At 34.4% G+C, this 24,079-nt stretch overlaps 1 protein-coding gene and 1 long non-coding RNA gene across 4 annotated transcripts in view; both read left to right on the forward strand.

The window, feature by feature from the left end:
- Positions 1-10,493: 10,493 nt before the first annotated feature.
- Positions 10,494-24,079, forward strand: part of ninj2 (ninjurin 2) — a 46,162-nt gene continuing 32,576 nt past the window's right edge. The window contains exon 1 of one of the 2 annotated variants that reach the window (XM_087247624.2): positions 10,494-10,803. In XM_087247624.2, the coding sequence (XP_087103750.1) occupies positions 10,771-10,803 (33 nt within the window). In that variant the 5' untranslated portion in view covers positions 10,494-10,770. 2 annotated transcript variants of the gene reach the window in all.
- On the forward strand, positions 17,621-20,483 carry LOC148679929 (uncharacterized). Of its 2 annotated transcripts, none has more exons than XR_015942353.1 (5): positions 17,621-17,728; positions 18,446-18,562; positions 18,653-18,694; positions 19,016-19,146; positions 19,487-20,483. It is a non-coding gene; the product is annotated as an uncharacterized LOC148679929 (long non-coding RNA). The 2 variants fall into 2 exon arrangements; XR_015942354.1 differs by having other exon boundaries at positions 19,016-19,102.

Genomic DNA, 24,079 nt, shown 5'->3' on the forward strand with positions numbered 1-24,079 from the left:
CATTCATCATAACATATATTTATGAAAAAAGAAACTTTTTTCTGATCTGATTCCAAATGACAATTAATGACAAATAATAATGAATATTCTTATAAAAGTAGTCTTGTGATCCTCAAATATAATTTTTTACTATGTCATCAACTAATTTTTGTCAAATTTTTGGCCATATATAAACTATTATTACACTGAATGGCATTTGTGTCTTCAGTAAATCATGGGAAAATTCGATTATAGATTTATTCTCTTTGCTCAGAAAGAAAATTTAAACATTTTGAAGTCCAGGAATATTGCTATAGTGTACCCGTTATAACCCTATATATTTGTTTTTCTTCTTTATATTTCTGAGAAGGATCTTTCGTAACATCACGGATTCTCCATGGAGGCCCTGCTGCTACCCAACACCACCTGTGAGGTCCAATGATGGGCAAAATCGAGTAAGACAGTAAGGTGTCGAGATCACGGTATGTGTCTTTGACTGAACCCCGAGAGGCTGTTTGTTCTGATGCACTGACGGGGAAGGGTACACTTAGTTCCCCCCTTCCCAAATAAAGGCAGTGATTAAGCTGTGTTGACATACAGGTCAATTGAGAGCATCTGGAAATTTAACACTCGTCTGAGTAAGAAAGGGGTTGTTCTCCCCAAAAATATAAATAAAAAGGTGTCATCATTTACTCAAGCGGTTTCAAACCTTTATGAGTATCCTTTTTTCTGAAAAACACAAAAGAAGATATTTTAAAGAATGTCAGAAACCTGTAACCAATGATTTACAGTACATTTACTCTATAATAGAATCTATAATAGAATGTTCTTATGATTTAAGACACTTAATAAAATGCCATTTAGTCTAATAAGAGTTTATATATACTAGAATAAAAACAAACACATACTAGAGAAGCCAATGGTTACAGGTTTCAGGTGAACGATGAAAATATAAATAAAAATGTTTCATCATTTACTCAAGTGGTTTCAAACGTTTATGAGTTTCCTTTTTCCTTTTCCTTTTTAAACACAAAAGAAGATGTTTTGAAGAATGTCAGAAACCTGTAATCAATTACTTACACAGTAGGAAAAACTATGAAATACTATGAAAGTCAATGGTTACAGGTTTCCAACATTTTTCAAATTACTTTTTTGTTCTCTTTTTGTGAAGGATGAAAATATAAATAAAAATGTGTCATCATTTGCTTACTCCCAAGCAATTTCAAACCTTTAAGATTTTTTTTTCTGTTGAACACAAAAGAAGATGTTTGGAAGAATGTTGGAAACCTGTGACTGGTGATTTTCACAGTAGAAAAAACAAATGCTACTGTATGGAAGTCAATGGTTACAGGTTTCCATTATTTTTAAAAATAACTTTTTTTGTTCTCTTTTATTAAATAATAGTGAAAAATATGAATAAAAACGTGTCTTCATTTCCCCACCTTTAAGCGCTTTTTAACCTTTATCAGTTTTCCTTTTGGTTGTTTTGAAGAATGTCAGAAACTTTACCTAACTAAACTTAAAATGTCAGGCAACCAGCTTCAGGGAATTTTTGAGTTAACTCAACTTAAATCAAGTCAAGTTCAGTACTTGGGCTGAATGTTTAGACAACTCAAAAATGTCCTAAAGCTGGTTGCCTTAAAATTTTAAGTTGATGTTTTTTTCCCACTGGTTTATACTGTATCGCCTCCCTTTTTATTTATTCATTTATTTATTTTTATTTGACTTATTTATTTTATATACTGTGTATGTTTTAATTTAGTTTGTTTGCTGCTTTGTTTTGATGTTCTGTATTGTTAACTCTTGAAAAAAAGATAAATAAAAATATATAATCATAACATTTTAAGTTGAATCAACTTTTTTTTTTTTTACAGTGTGCAATCAATAACTTCCTTAGTAGGAAAAAAACAAATACTATGGAAGTCAATGGTTACAGGGTTCCAACATTTTTCAAAATGACTCACTTTTTGTTTTCTTTTTGCGAAGGAGGAACAATATAAATAAAAATGTGTCATCATTTACTCCAGTGGTTTCAAACCTTTATGAGATTCTTTTTTCCTGTTGAACACAAAAGAAGATATTTTGAAGAATGTTGGAAACCAGTAACCAATGATTTACAGTACATTTATTTCTTATGATTTACAGAAGACACCTAACAAAATGCCATTTAATAATAAGAGTTTAAATATACCAACACACACAAAAAAAAACATACTAGGGAAGTCAATGGTTGCATGTTTCAGGTGAAGGCTGAAAATATAAATAATCGTCATTTACTCACTCTCAAGCGGTTTCAAACCTTTATGAGTTTATGAACACAAAATAAATTATTATGAAAAATGTCAGAAACCTGTAACCAGTGACTTTTATAGTAGGAAAAAGCAAATACTATGGAAGCCAATGGTTACAGGTTTCAAAGTAACTCTTTTTTGTTTTCATTTTGTTAAGGGTGAAAATCTAAAATAAAATGTGTCATCATTTACTCACCCTCAAGCAGTTTCAAATCTTAATAAGTTTCTTTTTTTCTGTTAAACACAAAAAAGATATTTCAAAGAATGTTGTAAACCTGTAACCAATGATTTTCAGTACATTTATTCTATAATAGAATCTATAAAATGATCTGCTTATGATTTAAGACACCTAATAAAAAAAAAAAAAAAAAAAATATATATATATATATATATATATATATATATATATATATATATATATATATATATATATATATACATATATATACTAGAGAAGTCAATGGTTACAGGTTTCCAACATTTTTCAAAACAGCTCATTTTTTGTTCTCTTTTTGTGAAGGGTGAAAAAATAAATAAAAATGTCATTGTTTACTCAAGTGGTGTCAAACCTTCATAAGTTTTCTGTTGAAAACAAAAGAAGATATTTTAAAGAATGTTAAAAACCTATAACCAATGTCTTACACAGTAAAAGAAAAACTAGGGAGGTCGATAGTTACAGGTTTGCAACATTTTTCAAAGTAACTCTTTTTGTTGTTGTTCTTATTTTGTGAAGGGTGAAAAATGATGACAGAATTTAACTTTTTGGGTGAACTATCCCTTTAATGAGATCTTAAATCTTTATTTTTTAGATTTGCTGTAAGTTTATTTAGGAAATTACCTAAGCAAAAATCTGTAAGGATCAACATCTAGTATGTTGTAGCTTCAGTACACCAGCTAGTCCACATGGCGGTGGTAATGAGCGACAGAGAAAAAACAGTGCATTTGATGATCCGTCATGATAAAGATAATTTCAAACATTATGCAGGATGTTTAAGGATATTGTGTATTTAAGATACCCATACCCTCCGGAAGGTAAATATTTACTCTGAGACCAACACAATGCCCGAGCTAATCTAAATGAGTGTATGCAGGGTTATCTTGAAGTCACCATGTCAAATGCCTGTCAGAAAGTTTAACATTCCAGTGTAAAGAGATGTCCACACATGCTAATCTTTCAGGAGGCTTACATGCAAATCAGCTGATATACATGAGGAAAAAATACCCCCGACTCCCTGATTATGTGCAAGGAAATATTTCAGCACAAGAAAAACCATGTTAATGATGCAAGCAAAGAAACTGCTTCAGGAAAATGTTAGATTGGATCCTATAGTAAATACTCTTTGCATTGCATAACTTGGTCGTAACACAAAAGACAATGGGGGTCTGACATAACACATGTGAAGCAGCAGTTTTGGAAACGCTCCAATGCTCTGCAGTTGACAGAATGAAGTGACGACAGATCAAATTTGTGTTTTTGTTCCTGCTGCTTTAAAGCAGGTCCTGTTAGATGCTATAGAGCCGAGGGGACACAATGTACAGCAGCATGTGTGGTGTTTGGGGACTGGGTGGAGACTGTTGTCTTTACATACTGTATAGGAAAGCAAAGCCATTAAAAGCTATTTTGCTGATTAACTAAAGGGAAATACCTCAAGTTGGGTCATACACTGCTTAAAAAAACATGTCTGTTTCATACACTGTAAAAAATGCAGGGTTCCACACAATTCTTTCATGTCGCCCAAACACAAAACAATTAAATTAGCTTAGTTGTTTTTACAAATTTAAGTGGATTGAACATAAAACAATTAAGTCGACCCCCAAGAAACCTAAGAATTGTGTTATTTCGACACACATTTATTTTAAATAAGTAGTTTGAACAAACAGCAAAAGTCCTTACACTGTAAAACCCAACAGTCAGCTTAATTAAATTAAATGAGTGTAGTGAACTCAAAATTGACTGAAAGTTAATTCTACTCATTTGAAGAGAGTTTTGAACTCAGTGCTGAAGGTATTGAGTTAATTAAATACCTCATTACTTCAACCTAAATGGAGTAAGTTCACAATACTCATATACAGTAGATTAGTAGATTAACTCAAATGGTTTGTCGCAATCGGTTTCCCTAAACGGTTTGAGTTGCCTTTACAGTACTCAGTTGGTTTGAGTTCTCTTCATTTATTGGGTTTTACTGTGCTCAAATTGCTTCGTTTACTCAAGTGGATTAAGTTCACAGTACTCATTAGGATTAGTTTTTGAACTTAAATGTTTGTTGCAATTGCTTTCCTCAAACGACTTGAGTTACCTTTATTTTTTGGGTTTTACAGTGGAAACGCTATCCAGAAGTTTCAGTATCAGGGAAGGTTTTTGTTTGGATGAATATTTTATTAATTAAGTCTCTATTTTGGTCTTTTTGTACACTCATGTTCCTGTTATTGTTATAATATGTTTGTCTGGTTTTGTTATGTAAGTTAAATTGTTAAGGTTTGTCCATTTAAACATAATCTTTATTAAAGAATTATGAAAAAAAAAGTTTCAGTTAAAAGAAATAAGCAGCATTGATAACAATACCAATAATAGTTTTTAGCTCTGCAGTCAACAAAATTACGTTTGCTGTTTGTTTAAACTACCTACATCGAATGAGCTGAAACAACACAATTCTTGAGGCTGTTTTTGGGACAACTTAATTGCTTTAATTTGCATGAACTAAAACTGATTGTGTAGAACCCAGCATTTTTTACAGTGTAAAACCAAATATTTAACTCAACTGGTTTAGTTATTAAATAAATAACCCAATAAAGGTTAAAAATAACCCAGTAAAAGCACCAAATATTTAACTCAACTAGTTTAGTTATTAAATAAATAACCCAATAAAGGTTAAAAATAACCCAATAAAGCCCCAAATATTTAACTCAACTGGTTTAGTTATTAAATAAATAACCCAATAAAGGTTAAAAATAACCCAGTAAAAGCACCAAATATTTAACTCAACTGGTTTAGTTATTAAATAAATAACCCAATAAAGGTTAAAAATAACCCAGTAAAAGCACCAAATATTTAACTCAACTGGTTTAGTTATTAAATAAATAACCCAATAAAGGTTAAAAATAACCCAATAAAGCACCAAATATTTAACTCAACTGATTGAGTTAGTAAAAAATAACCTAAAAAAAGTTGAAAATAATTCAACAAAGCACCAAATATGTTCAACTCAACAACTGGGTTAAATAAAAACTTGTGCATACACACGCACTCTAAAAAACGTTGGCTTATTTATTTAACCCAATAGTCAAATTAAAAATATTTGGTGCTTTATTGGGTTATTTTTAGCCTTAGTTGGGTTATTTATTTAATAACTTAACCAGTTGGGTTAAATTTTTATTTTATTTTAACAGTCGATTGATTTATCTGACAAAACAGCTGTATTAATATGCGCACGCATGTAATGTTGTTTTTGCATTTAAGGTTTATTTTAGATCTAACGCAATAATTATATGTATTTTTTTAGTACTCCATGTCGTGTTTTTATATCTGTTTCAGCAGCACTCTTAATTTGATGATACATGTTTTTCCCTGTTTTTAGAAAAACTTAATTGCTTTAATTTGCATGAACTAAAACTGATTGTGTGGAACCCAGCATTTTTTACAGTGTAATTCCACACACTAACCACTACGCCATTGGCACCGACGATATTGTAATTTAAACCAGTTATTTTAAAAAGTAATCAATTAAAATCAAACAAAAAGCTTTGGTAAACACAAGAGACTTCATTCATAAAATATAGAGGGCCTTGTTTATTAACGTGGTTTTGTTAATTCAACCACCAAAACGGATGATGCTCAAAAATTGTTTGTATTTTCATATTGGCTCTGAATAAAAGGCATTTGACAGAATTTTTTAAAACACTCATTAAGTCAAATATCTTCAATTATTAAAGATCACCTTTTCTTTGCACTGTAAAAATGTAAAAAACAATATTTTTAAGATATGCAAAGGCACTTTACATTTAGAGAGATGTAGACACAATCTTTTTGATTGCATTAAAGTCTATGGATGTCAATGGCTAGCACTTTCAGCATTCAACAAAATATTTTCAACACTGTATAGGAATCTGATCTATAGAAATACATGCAAATTACATATCTGACGTTCAATTTCATATTTGGAGTTCACTTAATATACAGTATGTCATATATGCAACATATATTTCAAAATCTGAAATGCCTGTTTAACTACAGTTGAAGTCAAAATTATTATTAATTCTCTTATAATTATATCACAATCAAGAGAAGATTTGTTTCAAACCATCGGCTTTTCATGAAAAGGGAAACACAAATTGTGCTTTTAAGTTTCACTCAAACTAAACGCACACATTAGACTACTACTACAGTGACAACTCGTGCTGGTCACTTAATCGCTGCTCTCCTAAAATACACAATGAAGCATTAGAAGCTTCAGTCACTGACACAGTTCATGGGCCCAGTGCCATTACAGCTGCAATACTGGCGGACACGTGGCATTTGTGGCTCTTTGTGCTCAGCTTGTGCCCGAAACATCTCTGCATGTAACCTCAAGCCCTGAGTAAGAGCAGATGACCACTATGAGGCCTAAAATAACCCTGCCATCCATGATGGAATCTGGTCTACTGTGAGAGCTAATGTGTGGGTGTACACTATACACTATTGGAGAGACTGGAGTTGGCCTTACATTTCATATTATTAGGAAGTGTTTGGTTGATCAGATCACAGATAGACGAGGGAGGCACTTTTTTTGTTTATACCGTTTATCTTTTGACCACTTTTAACCACTTTTCTGAATTCTGTAGAGAAGACAAGGAAAACTTTTACATTTTTACCACTTTACTATGCTTACAAAATCCCCCAATGCATTGGGTTAATTTGATTAAATTATAAATTTTTTCCATTCTGCTACTATTAGTAGTACTATTATTCATTTTATAATTATAACTGTGTAAATAAATAACATAGAGTTTTCAAAAATATTAAAAATGCTTCATTTCCATTACATTTGAAATTCCAGACACCTTTGTTAAAATAAATCAAGAATCACAATCAATGAATAAACGGAACAAAGTACAGACCGTTATAAACTGTGTAAGCAGAAAATCATGTGTTGATGGAGCAGAATATGGAGCTCTGTGTGCTGTAGAGACAGTCCAGCAGCTGCAGCAAGCTTTACTCAATGTTCAATACATTTTAACCACATCAAAACGCTTTTAAAAGATGGTCTTGGATGGTGAAACAGATATAAAAAACACGTAGCGGAAAAGTATTTTGATAAAAAAATAACAGCAATATTATTGTGTTAAAGCTTAAATAAATATTGCAAAAACAACATTTTGCACGCATAATACAGCTGTTTTGTGTCAGTTAAATCAGTTGACTGTGGAAATTCTAATTTTTAACTCAACTGGTTTAGTTATTAAATAAAAAAAAAACTAAAAAAGGTTCAAAATAACCCAAATAAAGCACCAAATATTTAACTCAACTAGTCGAGTTATTAATAAATAACCTAATAAAGGTTAAAAACTAACCCAACAAAGCACCAAATATGTTTAACTCAACAATTGGGTTAAATAAATAACTCAACATTTTTTTTAGAGTCCATACACACATTCTCTAAAAAATGTTGGGTTATTTTGAACCTTTAATGTTTTTTTTTTAATTAATAACTCAACCAGGGTTAAATGTTTGGTGCTTTGTTGGGTTATTTTTAGCCTTTGTTGGGTTATTTATTTAATAACTCAACCAGTTGGGTTAAAAATTTGGAATTTCAACCGTCAACTGATTTACCCAACAGAACAGCTGTATTAATATGCGCACGTAATAAAATGTTTATTTTTAATCAAATTACCTCTTCCTGTTGTGTTTAGACGTGCTTTATAGACGATACGGATAAAAGCACTCTCTCTAACTCCGTATTCATTTCAATAGTTTTTTTGGGAGGAAATGATGAACATATTTGTGATATTAGTGGTTAAGCCATTAATTTTTGGCAAAATAACCCAACAAATTAGTTATTTTTGTAACCAAAATTGTTGAGTTAATCTTAACAACCCAATGGATTGGGTTAAAATAACCCAACAACAGGTCGGTGCCAAAACAACCCATCATTGGGTTACCTATTGGGTTATTATTAACCCAAATGTTTTAAGTGAGCACTCATTCACACACATACATACAATTTAGTTTATTAAATTCACCTGTACCACATGTCTTTGGACTTGGGGGAAACCAGAGCACCCGGAGGAAACCCAAGTGAACACGGGGAGAACATGCAAACTCCACTAAGAAATGCCAACTGACCCAGCCGAGGCTTGAACCAGCTACCTTCTAGCTGTGAGGTGACTACCCACTGCGCTACCGCACCACCCACCCCCTTTCATTTTGAAGGTAAAAAATGACTTCAATCTATCATCCTCTCACAAGATGCTTGTGCTCTTTTTGGCTGCTTTTTCTCCACCTGAAACTCAGCAAACACTGGCATGTTTAACATACCTGCATCAGGGCTTTGCGGCTGAAAGGACCCTCTGTCAACCCGCACCCTAAACAGAGGCGGTTCTTCCGCTCAAGGCCTTTACCTTTCAGCAAGATCTGCTTCTTTTGATGCACGTTTTTCTTCAGCTGATCCTCTCTGTGTCTGTAATTACAACAATTATTCTTCTCCCTCTCGACTTTGTGAGTCAAATCACTATTGTGACGGCATAATGGGACGTTATGCCTCGCTCGGATAATTGCTAACAAGAAAACAAGCAGGTCACTGTCGTCTCGGATGAAAATATCCATTTCGTGGTTTAATACCGGACAGATGCTCACTGTAATCTAATATATGGGAGCATCTCCATGGCAAGAATAAAACATTCTTGCCTCCTTTATTTTTTTGAGTTGAATCAAATGAACTTTTTAAGTTAAATCGACTTACATCAGTCAAACTGACTAATGATATTAAGTTAAACATCACTGTAAATGGTGGCTTAGTGGTTAGCAATGTCGCCGCACAGAAAGAAGGTCACAGGTTTGAACCCTGGCTGGGAAGTTGGCATTTCTGTGTTGAGTTTGCATGTTCTCATCGTGTTGGCGTGGGTTTTCCCCCCTGGTGCTCTGGTTTCTCAAAAACATACAGTATAAGTGAACTGAAAAAAACTAAATTAACTATATTGGTGTGTGTGTGAATAAGTGTGTATTGATGTTTCCCTGTACTGGGTTGTGGCTGGAAGGGCATCCGCTGGGAAAAACATATGCTGGAATAGTTGGTGGTTCATTCTGCTGTGGCGACCCCAGATAAATAATAAGCTGAAGGAAAATGAATGAATAAACTGACTAATACACTAGCAATTACTTCTTGGAAGATCTCTAGTGAACTACAAGCTCATCCATGAACTACAAATCCCTGCATGCCATTACACACACCAGTCACCTTTCTCCACTGATCATACATGTACAGCTGACTCTCATTATTATTGATTACCCGGACTATATAAACACACCCTTTCCCAGTGATGGGTTGCAGCTGGAAGGGCATCAGCTGCAACCCATCACTCAGAAACATCCGTACACACTCATTCACACACATACACTACGGTCAATTTAGCCAACCCAATTAACCTATATGTTTTTGCACTTGTGGGGGAAACCGGAGAACCACCGTGCCACCGTGACACCACTGTTTAAATATTTAGACATCTAAAAATTTATAAAGACGTGACATGAACTTCATTTTTAGGGTCAGCTATCACTTTTAAGCATCTCTGCTCAGCTATTTGTAAAAATAACAGCCGTTTCCATCAAATGTGACATGAAAACTGACCAGACAAACAGGTCGTCCCATCTCAAAACTAAGAATTCAACACGTCAAGCCTAACATGCAAATACTGAAATACCCAGGCTTGACATTTTCCCATATAACACCCTACAGTCCAAATGCCTGATTTAAAGCAGTCTTTAAATATGGAGAGAGTATTTTAGCGTTAGACAAACTAGCAAACTTATCACTGTTTACCCAGATTAAGTCTTTTTGTTTGCTTTGTTAAAACACACACCACATATCGGCCGCACGTTCATAAAAATATCAAGATGTTGTATTTTACACGCTGGGCGAGTGAATTAGCCCTTGACTGCAATGGGGGAATTCGAGTCTAATAATACAAACTGGGCAGCCGAACAAGAAAACTCGAAAAACCTCGTCTTTCTTCTCTCTGCAGTCTGTGATTACACTGGATATATTTGATGACTGGTTTACTGTTTACAAAGCAGCGCTCAGTTTTGTTGCGAGCCAGTCCAGTGGGTTGAAATGTGCAGGAATTTAAAAAAATGAATGAATGACACACTTGTTTGCTTGTTTGTCTGGACGGCTGTCCTTGCTGTGTGCCATGAATTTCCTCTAAAGATTTTTGCGCTAACTTTCCCTCTTTCTTATTCGGAGGAACTCCGAGCATATCTTAACAGCGATTTACAGGACCCCGAAAGAAAGTCATCTGGGACTCGACCATGCCTGCAGCGACGGGACGCACAGATCCACAGGTACACCGAGATGTTGTGGTATTTCTTTGGAGCCTGTGACATGGCATTCCTGCTTTTTTTTGTCCTCGCATCAGAGTGCAGAATGTTCTGTGTGTTTAGAGGAAGGTGATCATGTAGTTCTCTCTCTTCTAAAGCCGAGCAGCTCTCAAATATCAATTAGTGATGGACTGTAAGGACCGAGAGAAGCTTTAATGTAGCCGGAGATCAACAAAACATGCACTTAACAAACTATTACTGATTCTCGCAAACCTCTGACAGCAATGGCTTCAGAGTTATGCAACAGTGAGGAAAAATGAGAATTGAATTTGTACTTGAAAAAAATAATAATACTTCTGGCTTTGTGATATTTTAGATGGTTTAAAGTATTTAAAGTAAGCTTAACGTCAAGGTTTAAAGTGATTTAAACTGTTTTACTGTCATTTTGGAAAAGAAAATCTGCAAGAAATGACTCTTCTATTAACACTTATTTACTTCTTAGTTTCTTCTGTGAATCACAAAGAATATATTTAGATTTTTCCCCTAAATGATTTCATGTGTTGTTATTGAAAAACAGGATTATTCAACTAAATATTAGCTTTTTTTATAGCTCTTATGAAATTTAGTATTGTGTTATGCTATTTTGTAGTCTAAAAATGAATATACACTGTAAAAAGACGATTAGTTGAGTGAGTAAACCCTTTGGTTATAATGCGATTCGTTGGTTTGATTTTAAATCGTGAGTAAACCTGTGGCTTTTAGTGTAATTAGTTGACTTTACAAAAATAAAAACACTGGGAAAATAAGAATTAAATTTGTGTTTGCTAAAAAAATTTATAGATCTGCCTTTGTGATATTTTAGATGGAAAGTCTCAGATGGGACAAACAGTGTTATGATCTTTTGTTTGTTTGTTTTTTTGGCCACCCTAACTATAACTTTCATTTGATAAAAATCTGCAAAGAAATTACTAAAATTTTTACCTATTTACTTGCTTTCTTCAGTGAATTACAAAGATTTGATTTAGATTTTTACATTTAGATGTTTTCATGTTACTGAAAAGCAGGATTATTCGACTAAATGTTTGTTTGTTTTTTTAGCTCCTATACAGTTTTAGATTATTTTACGCTATTTTGTTGTCTAAAACTGAGTATACAATATATGAGTATAAATGAGTATTTAAAAATTAGATGGGACAAACTAAATTTCAGATTGTTTTGTTTGTTTGTTTCTTTTGATTCAAAAAATGATAAGTCATTGCTTATTCATTTATTTACGTTTTTGATTATATTTAGATTATTTGACTTAATATTTGTTTTGTAGCTCTTCAGAAATTAAATATTATGTTGCTATTATGCTATTTTGTTGTCCGAAAATCAGTATACACTGTAAAAAGATGAGTAAACCCTTTGCTTATAATGCAATTAGTTAACTTTACTTTAAAAAGTGGTGAATCTATTGTTTTTAATGCAATTAGTGGACTTTTAATGCAATTAGTTGACTTTACCTAAAAAAAGTGAGTAAACCCGTTGCTGTAACCAACGGGGAGTCAGGAAGACAACAGAGTTGAGGATCTACGAAGAATCGTCAGCCAGGTATGGACGGCTGACGTAAAACTGACGTTTCGACACAGTGTGGAGATTTCGAAACCCAAGTGATTCAAAATACTGCAACAAATACTGCATCTGAAACACCCAGGCCACGTGACCAAGGTGATTCAAAACACCCAGGTCATGTGACTAAAGTGTTTTGATTAGTCATTTGACTAAAACGATTTAAAGCATCGGTCATTTCAGAAACGTTCCGAGACCTGGTGAATCTGTGTTTGACTGACAGGGTTGGAAAAACAAATCTCATGTAGCCTTGTGGACCGTGTGTGTGCAAAGAGTAACTGTGCTGTGACTTGAATGAGCATTTTGTGAATAAAAATGTTTTGTTATGGTCATAAAGTAAAAGTCATTATTAAATTACATCAAGTCATAATTTCAGAGTATTTGTACGACATAACAAAACTTGACAGCATGCTTCGACAGAATGCTTATTTTTTTTAACATCTATAGTTGCATCACCCTGGATTCGAACTCATTATCTTATCATGCTAGTGTGGAACTTTCACTACTTCCCTAAACCACTCTAACTCTACCACAAGCCGAAACTGTTCCAAAGCATTACATAAAAATGACCACTAGGTGTCACAGGTTTCAAAACGTTTAGAAGCTTCGACACATTTGATTAGACTGTTTCAGTGTTTCATAAAACCTCGTTTTGCCCATCACTATAGGCAGACAATGGTCAACAGGTACAAACAGGAGCATAAGGGTAATCCCGAAGCGTAGTCGAGGTCACAGGCAAAGCTTTCAATACAGGCGGCAATCAACGTAAACAAGGAATCAAGGCAAGGATCAAACACAGAAAGACAAGACTAGGAAAGGTTTCGTGGTGTTACAAAAACCAGACTCAGCAAAGTCTGTGTGTGTATGCTGTTTTTAAAGTCCACCATGGGCTTACAGCTCTGTGTGTGTAATGGGAATCAGGAACTGGTGTGTCTGAGTTGCTTGATGGAAGTTGTAGTTTACTAAACAGACAAATGTGCAGCTCTCCAGCAATTTGAGGACAGATCGCTGGCGATCGTGACAGTTGCCTTAAAATTATTATATAAATAAACTATGTGGATAATTATAACATTAAGTTAAGTCAACTTAATGGTTACAAGGGGTTTAATCACCTTTTTAATAAAGTAAATAATCACTTTATACAGTGTAATCATCTAAAAACGGCATTTCAAAATAAGGCAGTTTCTTATTTTGACCAATTGTTGTTTGATGCAAAAAACAAAAAAAGGATTTAAATAACAATCTGATTTCAAATCTGTAGGAAATGTCATCAGTTGTTTAAGGAATAAAACAAATTTTTACTCAAACACATAACTATAAATCATCAATTTAGAGAAACAGAGAATAATCAAGTTGCCAGTAAAACAAATCTATTCTATTATAAGTAGCATATAATAAATTCCCCTTCCTAGGGACACGTTCCTGCGGGATTTGTTTGTCATAGGACTCTCCTTGCTCTTCACATGCGTCTGCCAGATATGTGTCAGCAAATGTCCAAATGTCATATCTGCGGTTCATTTCATAACAGCAACGTTTTATTATTATCTGGAATAACACTTGCCCGTGGCCACAGCAGCAAAGACCGAAATTAGTTTTGAAACCAAGGTCTCATCCCGGTCAGAACATCACAGCATGTGTCCAAAAATTGTGGATCGCCGGGTCTTCAAACTAATCCACTGACCTGATAGTGAGCTTGAGTTCCCATTTCCTCTGGATTACATACAGAGAGAGAGCTCGCGGGCAGGACATTTAGATACTATATATTACAGAGCACGATGATCCTTGTGAAAATGATTGCTGATTAAAACACAAGCTGTGGGGGTTCAGATGATCTAAAATGGTTTGAGGGGGTCAGATGAACTTGAATATGTGCATTACTGGTATAAGAGAGCAGATATTACTCAGTTTTACCCTAGGGATGATGATTTCCTTCCTCAGTTTTTTTCTGACCTGTTTTTTTTCCTTGCTTTTTTTGTTAGGAAATGGCAGCTGTCGTTGACAGAAAAAATTAATATGGCATAGAAACATTTGAGGTTTTAGAGATTATATTGATCATATATATTATGTGAATTTTACTTGTGAATTTTACTTTCTTTTTTAAGTACTTCCGAAATGATGAGCAAGAATCTTTTTCAAAGCATTTCCTATAATATTTTTTTCTTCTGGAGAAAGTCTTATTTGTTCTATTTTGGCTAGAATGAAATCACTTTGTTTTGATGGTCCGTTTGTTGAATTTAATTTACATTGCATCTATATGCCAACTAACTCTCTGTAGATTATAAGTACTGTTATGTTGGGGTTGGGGTTAGGGTTAGTGTAAGTTGACATGTACTTGCCTGTCCTACGCCCGCCTGTCCTACGCCACCCAACCCGCTTCGAGCTGGTATTGAACCGGCAACCATCTGCATGGGAGTTGGTTGCTCTAACAAGGAGAATAAAGACCATGGCCTCTAGCGTCTGTCGCTAGAGCACCTTTAGAGGTCAGAGGAGTGAGGTTTTAACCTGCACAGCACTTACTAGCTGGTCTCCGTTACACTCACCCCCCTAAACCTCACTCCCATCAGGGTCACGACACCAATGTTAACCCACCAATCCAATGCCACCCAACCTGCTCCGAGCTAGTATCAAACCAGTGACCTACCACTTACTAGCTGGCTGCCGTTACACTTGCAAAGTTTCTTATAGTCAGTTAAATGTCTGTTGAAGGATCATGACCTTTTGATTTATTCTGTTTATAAGATTAACACAGGAGCGCAGTGCATACTATACCTGTAAATAGTAGATCATCTATTACTGCTACCTGTGGATTAGGATTACAGATGTAAAATAAGATCATACTTTATAAAGGGTTAATAAACAGTTCAAATCTTAATAATAGGCTGGTAATAAGCCAGTAGTACATGTAGTACATTGTTACATAAACTAAAGTGTTACCATTATTTCTGAAAGTTTTGATTGAATTTCACCAGGTCAATAACCAATTTACAGGTTTTCACTGTCGTGTTTTACAGTATTTTGCCAGTAAAATTAAGCAAAAGTTTAAAGTTAATGATTCCTACTACATGCATGTAGATCTACATGGTTAAATAATATATTTATTTATTTAAGTTGTAAATAAAACAAAAAATTATGTGTATTTTACAAGAATAAAATCTTTCTTTACCAAAATTCATGTTAAATTTAATTTTACTTGGTGTTTCTTTATGGTTAATCATGAAATTTACTAGCATTTTCCAATTTTTTAATGCAGGTTGTTTTTCTTTGCTACTAAAACTGATATCTATCTCCAGTTCCTCTTATATTCTCAGCTCGCAACATTTAGAGTATGTTTGTTAAAGTACAGGACGGTGGCTGGCATTTCTGGGAATTGGCTACCACTCTTTGACCCAATGGCACCTTGGTGCCACTTCAACCAGGCTCTATAGTGAGCAGTAGCACCTGATCTGGCATCTATCACACTAGTGTCACACTTCTGAGGGAATGCAGTCACACGTTGAATGCATTTCCTTCAGCTTTATCTAATTTTTTTTTCTGAGAGCATGACACAAGGTGTGTGTTGCTTAAATTCATATAAGAAATGCGAGCAACGTATAGATCCGTCTGGCCTGGAGGTCTGGATCGTGTCCAACAATGCATTGGTGCTGTTGCAGTAACAATAAGAGCTAAAAGTTAAAAGCACAGGGGAATGCTGGGGAGATATAAGGGCTTCCAGATGTGGGATGAATAATAGATTTGCACAATTATGCTGTCATTTATGAAGGGGGTCTATAAAAATGTAAGCACATGACCAGATGGTTTATGACACTATGGGTTTATTATAATAAAAAGCATGTGCAGTGTTAAATTTTTAAAATGTTGTTTACATTAATGGCCAAACATGGGTTATGTAAGTGCATAATTGGTAATTAGGTTTGTTTGTCAGAATTATAACACTGACTGTGGGATAATATATGTAATATACATTTACCGCTTTATTACACCTTGCTGTGACTGGGTTGGACCCCCTTTTGGCTTCAGAACTGCCTTAATCCTTCGTGGCATAGATTCAACAAGGTACTGGAAATATTCCTCCGAGATATGGTAAATATTGACATGACGGTTGCCGACATATGTGTCGGTTGCACATTCATGATGCGAATCTCCCGTTCCACCACATCCCAAAGGTGCACTATCTGGTGACTGTGGAGGCCATTTGAGCACAGTGAACTCATTGTCATGTTCAAGAAACCAGTTTATTTGTGCTTTATTACAAATTCTGAATGTCGCAGCAGAAATCTAGACTCATCAGATCAGGCAATGTTTTTTCAATCTTCTATTGTCCAATTTTGGCGATCCTGTGTAAATTGTAGCTTCAGTTTCCTGTTCTTAGCTGACAGGAATGGCACCCGGTGTGGTCTTCTGCTGCTGTAGCCTATCCGCCTGAAGGTTGGACGTGTTGTGTGTTCAGAGATGCTCTTCTGCAGACCTCGGTTGTAACGAGTGGTTATTTGAGTTACTGTTGCCTTTCTATCAGCTTGAACCAGTCTGGCCATTCTCCTCTGACCTCTGGTATCAACAGGGCATGTGCACCCACAGAACTGCCGCTCACTGGATATTTTCTTTTTTGGACCATTCTCTGTAAACCCTACACTGTTAGACATTTCTGTAAATTACACAGTTATTTACTGTATTTCACCCAGTGTAATACTGCAAATTCCTTTTACGGTAAATAACTGTATTTACCGTTGCATTATGGGAATTTAGTGTGACGTCGAACAACATATACAGCGATGTACTGTATTTGTAAAAATTCGTGTATTATACTGTATTTTCCACAACTGCTTCAACGCCACCTTGCGGCGATTCGACTACTCTGCACCACATTTTGCCTGAGGACCCTGGAGCAATTCTGGAGGACAATTTATTAGTGTGCCTGAAGAACATACTGGATTTAACAAACTTTACTCTGGTAAGCTGAGGCAGTGTTTCATTTTACAGAATGTTTTGTGGACGAGAATAGAACAAAGTAAAGTATAAAGTTGGCTATTATTATTTTCTCTGGCTTGGCGTTATTTCGCCCATTTGAGAAATATATCATCTATTAAGATGTTACCTTTATTTAATTTATTACATTAACACTACTATTACTTTAAATAAGACTGTTTATGACTATTAGCCATTGTTCTCGTCATATCTTTTTTATTTATTTACATAGGAACCGGTGTTGCAGCGGGTTTTGGTTTAGGAGGGAACCAGAGGTATGCAGACAGTTTTGGAGGACACTTAGCACGAGACAACGGTCCGGCAGAGAGTGTTTTCCCCCAGAAGATAATGAATGAAAGACCATCAAATAATCCAGGTAAAAGCGCGTCTGTCTGTGCTGACAACACTCGACATTGATTTGAGCACCTCTATTAGCATTTGTTTGCTCGGCAACATTGGCTGAAGCGATCTTAAAATGGTAATGTTAACTGTTAGCTAAACTGAGCTAAGTTTATACTGAATTGGACTCAAACTCATTTTAACGTGCAACGTTTAACTTATATTGATTTATACTATATATATTAGATGTTGTGAACTTATTTTTCTCTGGTTTAGAGTAACTTATAACGTTAGCTTGAGAAAATAACATCGCGACGTAACCTATAAGAACGTTAACGTGAATCTATAACGTTACAATATGCATAGAGGTAAAGTTGGTTTTATATTCGCACATTCGTTCATTTAGAAGACTCTATACTGTTTACCATGTTACTTTGAATATTCGATCAGAATTAGCATGCCAGTATGACTTGAAATCAACATTAACACTGTTTATTTGACCGTGAGCATGTTGTACTTTGATAGTCATTAGCTGCTAAAATGATTTCGCTATTTAGAGTTTGCAAATAATACTTTTATGAAATTAAATTATTAAGGGGGAAGTCTGAATCTGCTAATATAAAACCAATTTTACCTCTATGCATTATGCTAAGAACCACCTTTTTGCTATTTATTGTTTGCTAATTATTTTTTTATCACAACTCTTGACATTTGGTTTAACATAATTGTTACCATTATATTTTTTTCTGTTTAGATATGGCACTGGCACAGCAGCAGGTTTTGTCTGAAGAAACAAACAGCATTTCAGAGGAACATCTTGATCAGCACAGCCTTATGCTTAAAAAATAAGCAAGACCAGTAAGCAACCAAGGTAAACAAATAAAAAAAGTTGTGTGGAGGTTGTGGATTGTAGCATGGTATTCTTACCTGTATTTTTGGCTTTTTTATGGTCTCAATATAGAATACTGGGAGCCTGCCTGTGCAAACTGGACCTCATACAACAGTAAGTACTGTACATCTATTTGTTTCTCAATATATTAACGTTACTTTAATACAAAATGTGTCACATGTTTAGTTGCTAGCTAAATAAAAAAATCGTTTTCCCTTTTTTATTAAACCATTTAGTAGGTTTTTTTTTTCATCTTTGTTTATAATATTTTTGAGCAGATTGAGGTCTGTCATGGGTCAGACATTTCAAAATACAATAATTAGTATTGGGATACATGCATTTGTCTATGTATTAAATGTCTTTTTCCCCATTTCATGTTGCCTAAATATTTTGTAATAAATAAAATAATACAATTTTTTGTATAAATAATTCCAGAGGATGAAACAAAATGCACAGCAACAACCAGAGTGAGCCAGAAGATAGCAGGAGAAGTACTGAAGAGAATGACAACCATGATCAACAGTGAGTTATCCTTCTTTCACCAGCTAACTGAGAACTTGGATTAGGTGAGACACTCTCAATAGTTTTATCAGTATTCAGTCAGTTTTAGTTTATTAGGAATACATAAAACAAATAGTCTAATCTGTCCTGCAGTGAATCAACCCATCACAAATGCTACAATGTTTTTGTAAAACCTTGTTAGGGGAAAAAATAAACAGGACATTCTGGTTAGTTATCTTTTAAACATGGTAGTGAGCAGGTTATGAGCAGGAGCCAGTTGCTCAGTACCAGCTGAAAACTACCCCAACCTAGCTGCCATGCTTCAAAATAATTAACCAGTATATGATTTATTTTTTTTAAACAAGCTTCTTCTATGCTTATGTTAGTCTGTTTGTCCTTATCCAGAGTTCTTCATAATCCTGGACTGGGCCAAATCCTGACCAGATGCTGTGGTGGTCATGGAGGAGTGAATCCTAAAAGACACACGTGATCAATGAGTTTCCGCATTGATCCAATGGGCCAGCCTGACCACCCGCTGGTGAACTTTCAAGCCTCCGGTGCCTAGACTGCGGCCTTGCACAAGTTTGGCTAGAGGAGAACTGGTCGTGCCCAACTGAGCCTGGTATCTCTCAAGGGATTTTATTCTACACTTTCGTCAGTTGGTGAAGTTTGTTCCATGCCACTGTCGCCACTGGATCACTTGGCTACGATTGGTGGATCGGTGGATTTGCTCTTCAGTGTTTGGACTTTCAGCAGTGACATTTACTGCTTCAATTCTGAAAACTGGACTGAAGCAGCTTCAATTTACAAGAACTTCTATGTTAAGCTGCTTTGACATCATTGATCTACATTGTAAAAGTGCAATAGAAATAAAGATGAATTGCATTTGAACATGTGAATTCAGACCTTGTTGAGCATTTGACACCAGAATCAGTAATATTTTAAAGTTGGGTTGTTTCTGAGTCGGCTAATAGTTACAAATATTTATTTTTCCAACAATATGCAATTCAGAAGTTTAAATTTTTATTGTACATGTATGTTCTAGTGCTTTGTGTGATTTATTTATTTTTAATGTGTTGATTTTATTGCTTAATGTAATTTTCACACATTTTCCTTAAATGCTTTAAGCATTATTAATGTTTTAAAGAATGGAATATTTTGTAATTGTGTCTGGTTTAATGTCAGTAGTACTTAGTACAATTGGGTTTTTTTTTCTCAACAATATGCAGGTCAGACACTTAAATTAGTTTTGTACATGTATGTTAATGTGCTTTGTCATTTTCAATGTTTTTTTTTCTTAAAATAAAATATTTTGAATGATTGAAATGTAATGTTTTTACACATTTTTAAGCTTGTTTTAAGCATCTCCAATGTTTTAAATAAAGAGTGTTTATTTTGTTAATATTTTGTAATTGTGTCTTTTTTAGGTCTATAGTATTAAAATAATATTAATAAAATTATATTATAAAATATTTAGGACAAAATTAAAAGGTTTACAGTAGCTAACTGTTAACTTAGGTTTTTACAGTAGTTAACCATTTTCAGACACTACAGTAACATGCTGTAAACGGATTTACAGTTGTATACTGTAAATCTAAAATACAGTAACTTACTGGCAACAGTGTTGCCAGTAAGTTACTGTAAAAACCCTTTGAAATGTCTAACAGTGTAGAGATGGTTGAAAAATCCCAGTAGTTCAGCAGTTTCTGAAATACTCAGACCAGCCCGTTTGGCATGAACAACCATGCTACGTTCAAAGTCATTTAAATCAGCTTTTTTCTCCATTCTGATGCTCAGTTAGATAGGTTAGGTGTACCTAATAAAGTGGCCAGTGATTGTAAATGTTTGTCCACCATATAATGATATATTCAGAGTAGAGCTGCACAATATTGGTAATATTTAACATTGCAGTATTTTGTGTAGCTGCAAAATATATTGCGAAATCAATATAATTTCACCAGATGATTTGAACAACTCTATTTGGCAAGATTTTGTTAATTTAGATTAACTGGGATGATCAAATCTTTTACTATGCAGTGCATCTGGATAAATTATAATAAATTACAAGCATATAGAGCACAAATAAAAGTGAAATAAACAGTGCTTTATGTTTTTTTGGGAGAATAACAGTATTCAAGTAAAGAAATTGCACAATCAAATGTAAAATACCACAGTCATTACTGTATAATTAATAAAAAAATATATACATTTAATAATATCTTTATTAAATAATCTAATGCTGCATTGTGACTATTGCGAATACACACATTGCGATATCAATGCTCAAACGATATATTGTTCAGCCCTAATTCAGAGTATTTGACTCAAAACGAGTCCTCTATTAAATTAAGGAACATTTGGAGAATTATCAGTCTCCTCCTGAGCATGAATTGAACTGGAAAAGCTGCCGGACAAGTGTTGGATCACTTCTATCTGGACACTGTCAAACTCATCCTTACACCAGAGCACTTAGAAGCTCTTGAGTTAATCTAGCTTTATAATCAGAGACACATTTTTGTCCCCTTTGCTTTGTTTTGCTAAGTGTTGTGTTATGAAATATGGAGTAGTCACGCTATCCAGCCAGTTAATTTCTTCTTTGCAGGGATAAACTGATTATATCACGTTGCTTTAGGGGTGAATAACAGTTTGAGTGAACACCCAATTGTGTAACACTGTCGTGCTTATATATTCTTGTCTAGAAGCGGACAGACTTTTTATATTTTAAGAAGAGAGATGTGGATGAATATGGCTAAATATATATAAAGCATTATGTTTGAGTTGGTGTAGTTGGTGTGATTTGGGAATAATATGCTGTGGTAAAAAACAAATTCTTTAAATTAGCAATTTTCTGGATTTTGTCATTCATGTTTGTATTATTTATTTCTCCCACTTTATTTCTGCATTTGAATTGCATTATGGGACCTTGACCTTTCTTCCAACAACTTTTAATCTTGAGAAATAAAAAAGACATTTTTTTAAACGTATAAAGTACACTGCAAAAAATGCTTTTCTTACTTGGATTTATTGCCTTGTTTCTAGTCCAAATATCCAAAAATTCTTAAACCAAGAAGAATTTTCTATACAAGTAAAACATACTGTCTTATTTTCAGAAATAATATGCCAATATTAAGTGAGTTTTTGCTTAAAACAAGCAAAATAATCTGCTAACAAGCAGAATAATCTTATGTCAAAAGGAAAAACAGGAATATTTTCCTTATCACATTGGCAGATTGGTTTGCTTGTTTTAAGGAAAAACTCACTTAATATTGGCATATAATTTCTGAAAACAAGACATGTTTTGCTGGTATAGGAAATTCTTCTTGATTTAAGAATTTTTGGATATTTGGACTAGAAACAAGACAAAAAAATCTAAGTAAGAAAAGCATTTTTTTTTTCAGTGTTATATATATTGTCCTGGTTGGCGTTGTATATTACGATACAAAAGCCTTGAAATAAACTGGTAGTACATTTTCTATTATTTTACATGTAGAAAACATAGGCTCCTTCTGAAAACGCAGCCCTGTATGCATTTCTGGAGATCGCAAATTATTTAGTCAGTGATACGTATGGCTGCATTTTGTCTTTAAAATGAACAGTAAGGGGCGGTATGATGCTGTTCGTTTTCACGAAATCAGACCGCTTACCTCCATAAGGCTTGAGATGCAGAGAGGAGTTGACCGCCATGATAGGGTTCGAGTCTAGCAAAGAACAGTTCCAGAAAGTAACTGTAAGTAAATAACAGGTTGAGAATGTGGTAAAATCTGAAAACGTGGTAAAAATCAGGTGACCGCGAGGGCTTTTCTTTTTCTGGAGTACTTTTGAAAACACTGTCAGTTGAGTTTAGGGAAGTGGATGAGCGGGTCAATTGGTGCTTTTGGATTTGTGAAAACAAAAACTGCAAAAAAAAAAAAAAAAAACGTAGCCCCTGAGGCATATTTGGTGCTCTCCAGAAATGTATATAGGGGTACATTTTTAGAATAAGACGGGTTGCTTATTTCTCTATGTATTATTTCTTATACATCATATTATATTATTTCAAACTACTAAAATGGCAATAAAAGTCACTTTGAGATGAATTTTTAACATCAAAAGTCGACAGAGCAGAGATCAACGTCCTGTAATACAATTCACAACAGTAAATTAAAAAAGAAAAACAGGTAACACTTTATTTTGGTGGTATATTGGAGTATAAGTAAACTGTCTGCTTAATATCTGCTGATACTGCTCCTTCAACAAACATTTAACTGACTATAAGACACTTTGCAAGTACATGTCAACTTATACTAACCCTAACCCCAACCCAACAGTCTACTTATAATCAAATGAGAATTAGTTGGCATGTAGATGCAATGTAACTTAAATTCAACAAACAGATCATCAAAATAAAGTGGGACCAAAAAACACAAAATACAAAAGCTAATTAACAGATATTTGTTATATTCATAGACTAAAAATGCATGTTTAAATGAGAAAAGGATTGAAATGAGGTCAAATATTTGCACACTGACTTCAAAGTTACTAACAACAAAAACTAATGTCAGGACAGTTTACTGACAGTGCGTGAAACTTACTCCTTTAACCAGAAATGCTGGTTTCAATCTCCCTTTCAAAGTGGCAGGTACAGCTAGGTGTTAAATTGGTGCCGTGACCCGGACGGCCGTGACGAAGGCTAGCTAGTTAGAGCTTTCCAAGTAAACCTCATGTTCCTGTTCTTAAGGGGTGCACTGGTGGCTTATGTTGCTGTATTTAGCATCCATGTCAGCATGCATGCCTTTCTGCAATGTCATTAGTACCAGAGGGCTTGCGTTGGTGCAGTGACCCTGACAGGAGCATGTCAACACAGCACATGTGGAATGTCGCCTTGACAATTGACACTAAACAAAAATGTGTGGTAACCCGTTAGCTAATGTGCTAATTTTGTCTATTAACTAGTGGCTTATTTTTATTTAACAGGGACAATACACTTGACATTGTTGTACAAAGACAATTGGTGCCGTA

The sequence above is a fragment of the Danio rerio genome, chromosome 4, assembly GCF_052040795.2.
Source record: "Danio rerio strain M-AB ecotype USA chromosome 4, GRCz13ab, whole genome shotgun sequence".
NCBI lineage: Eukaryota > Metazoa > Chordata > Actinopteri > Cypriniformes > Danionidae > Danio > Danio rerio.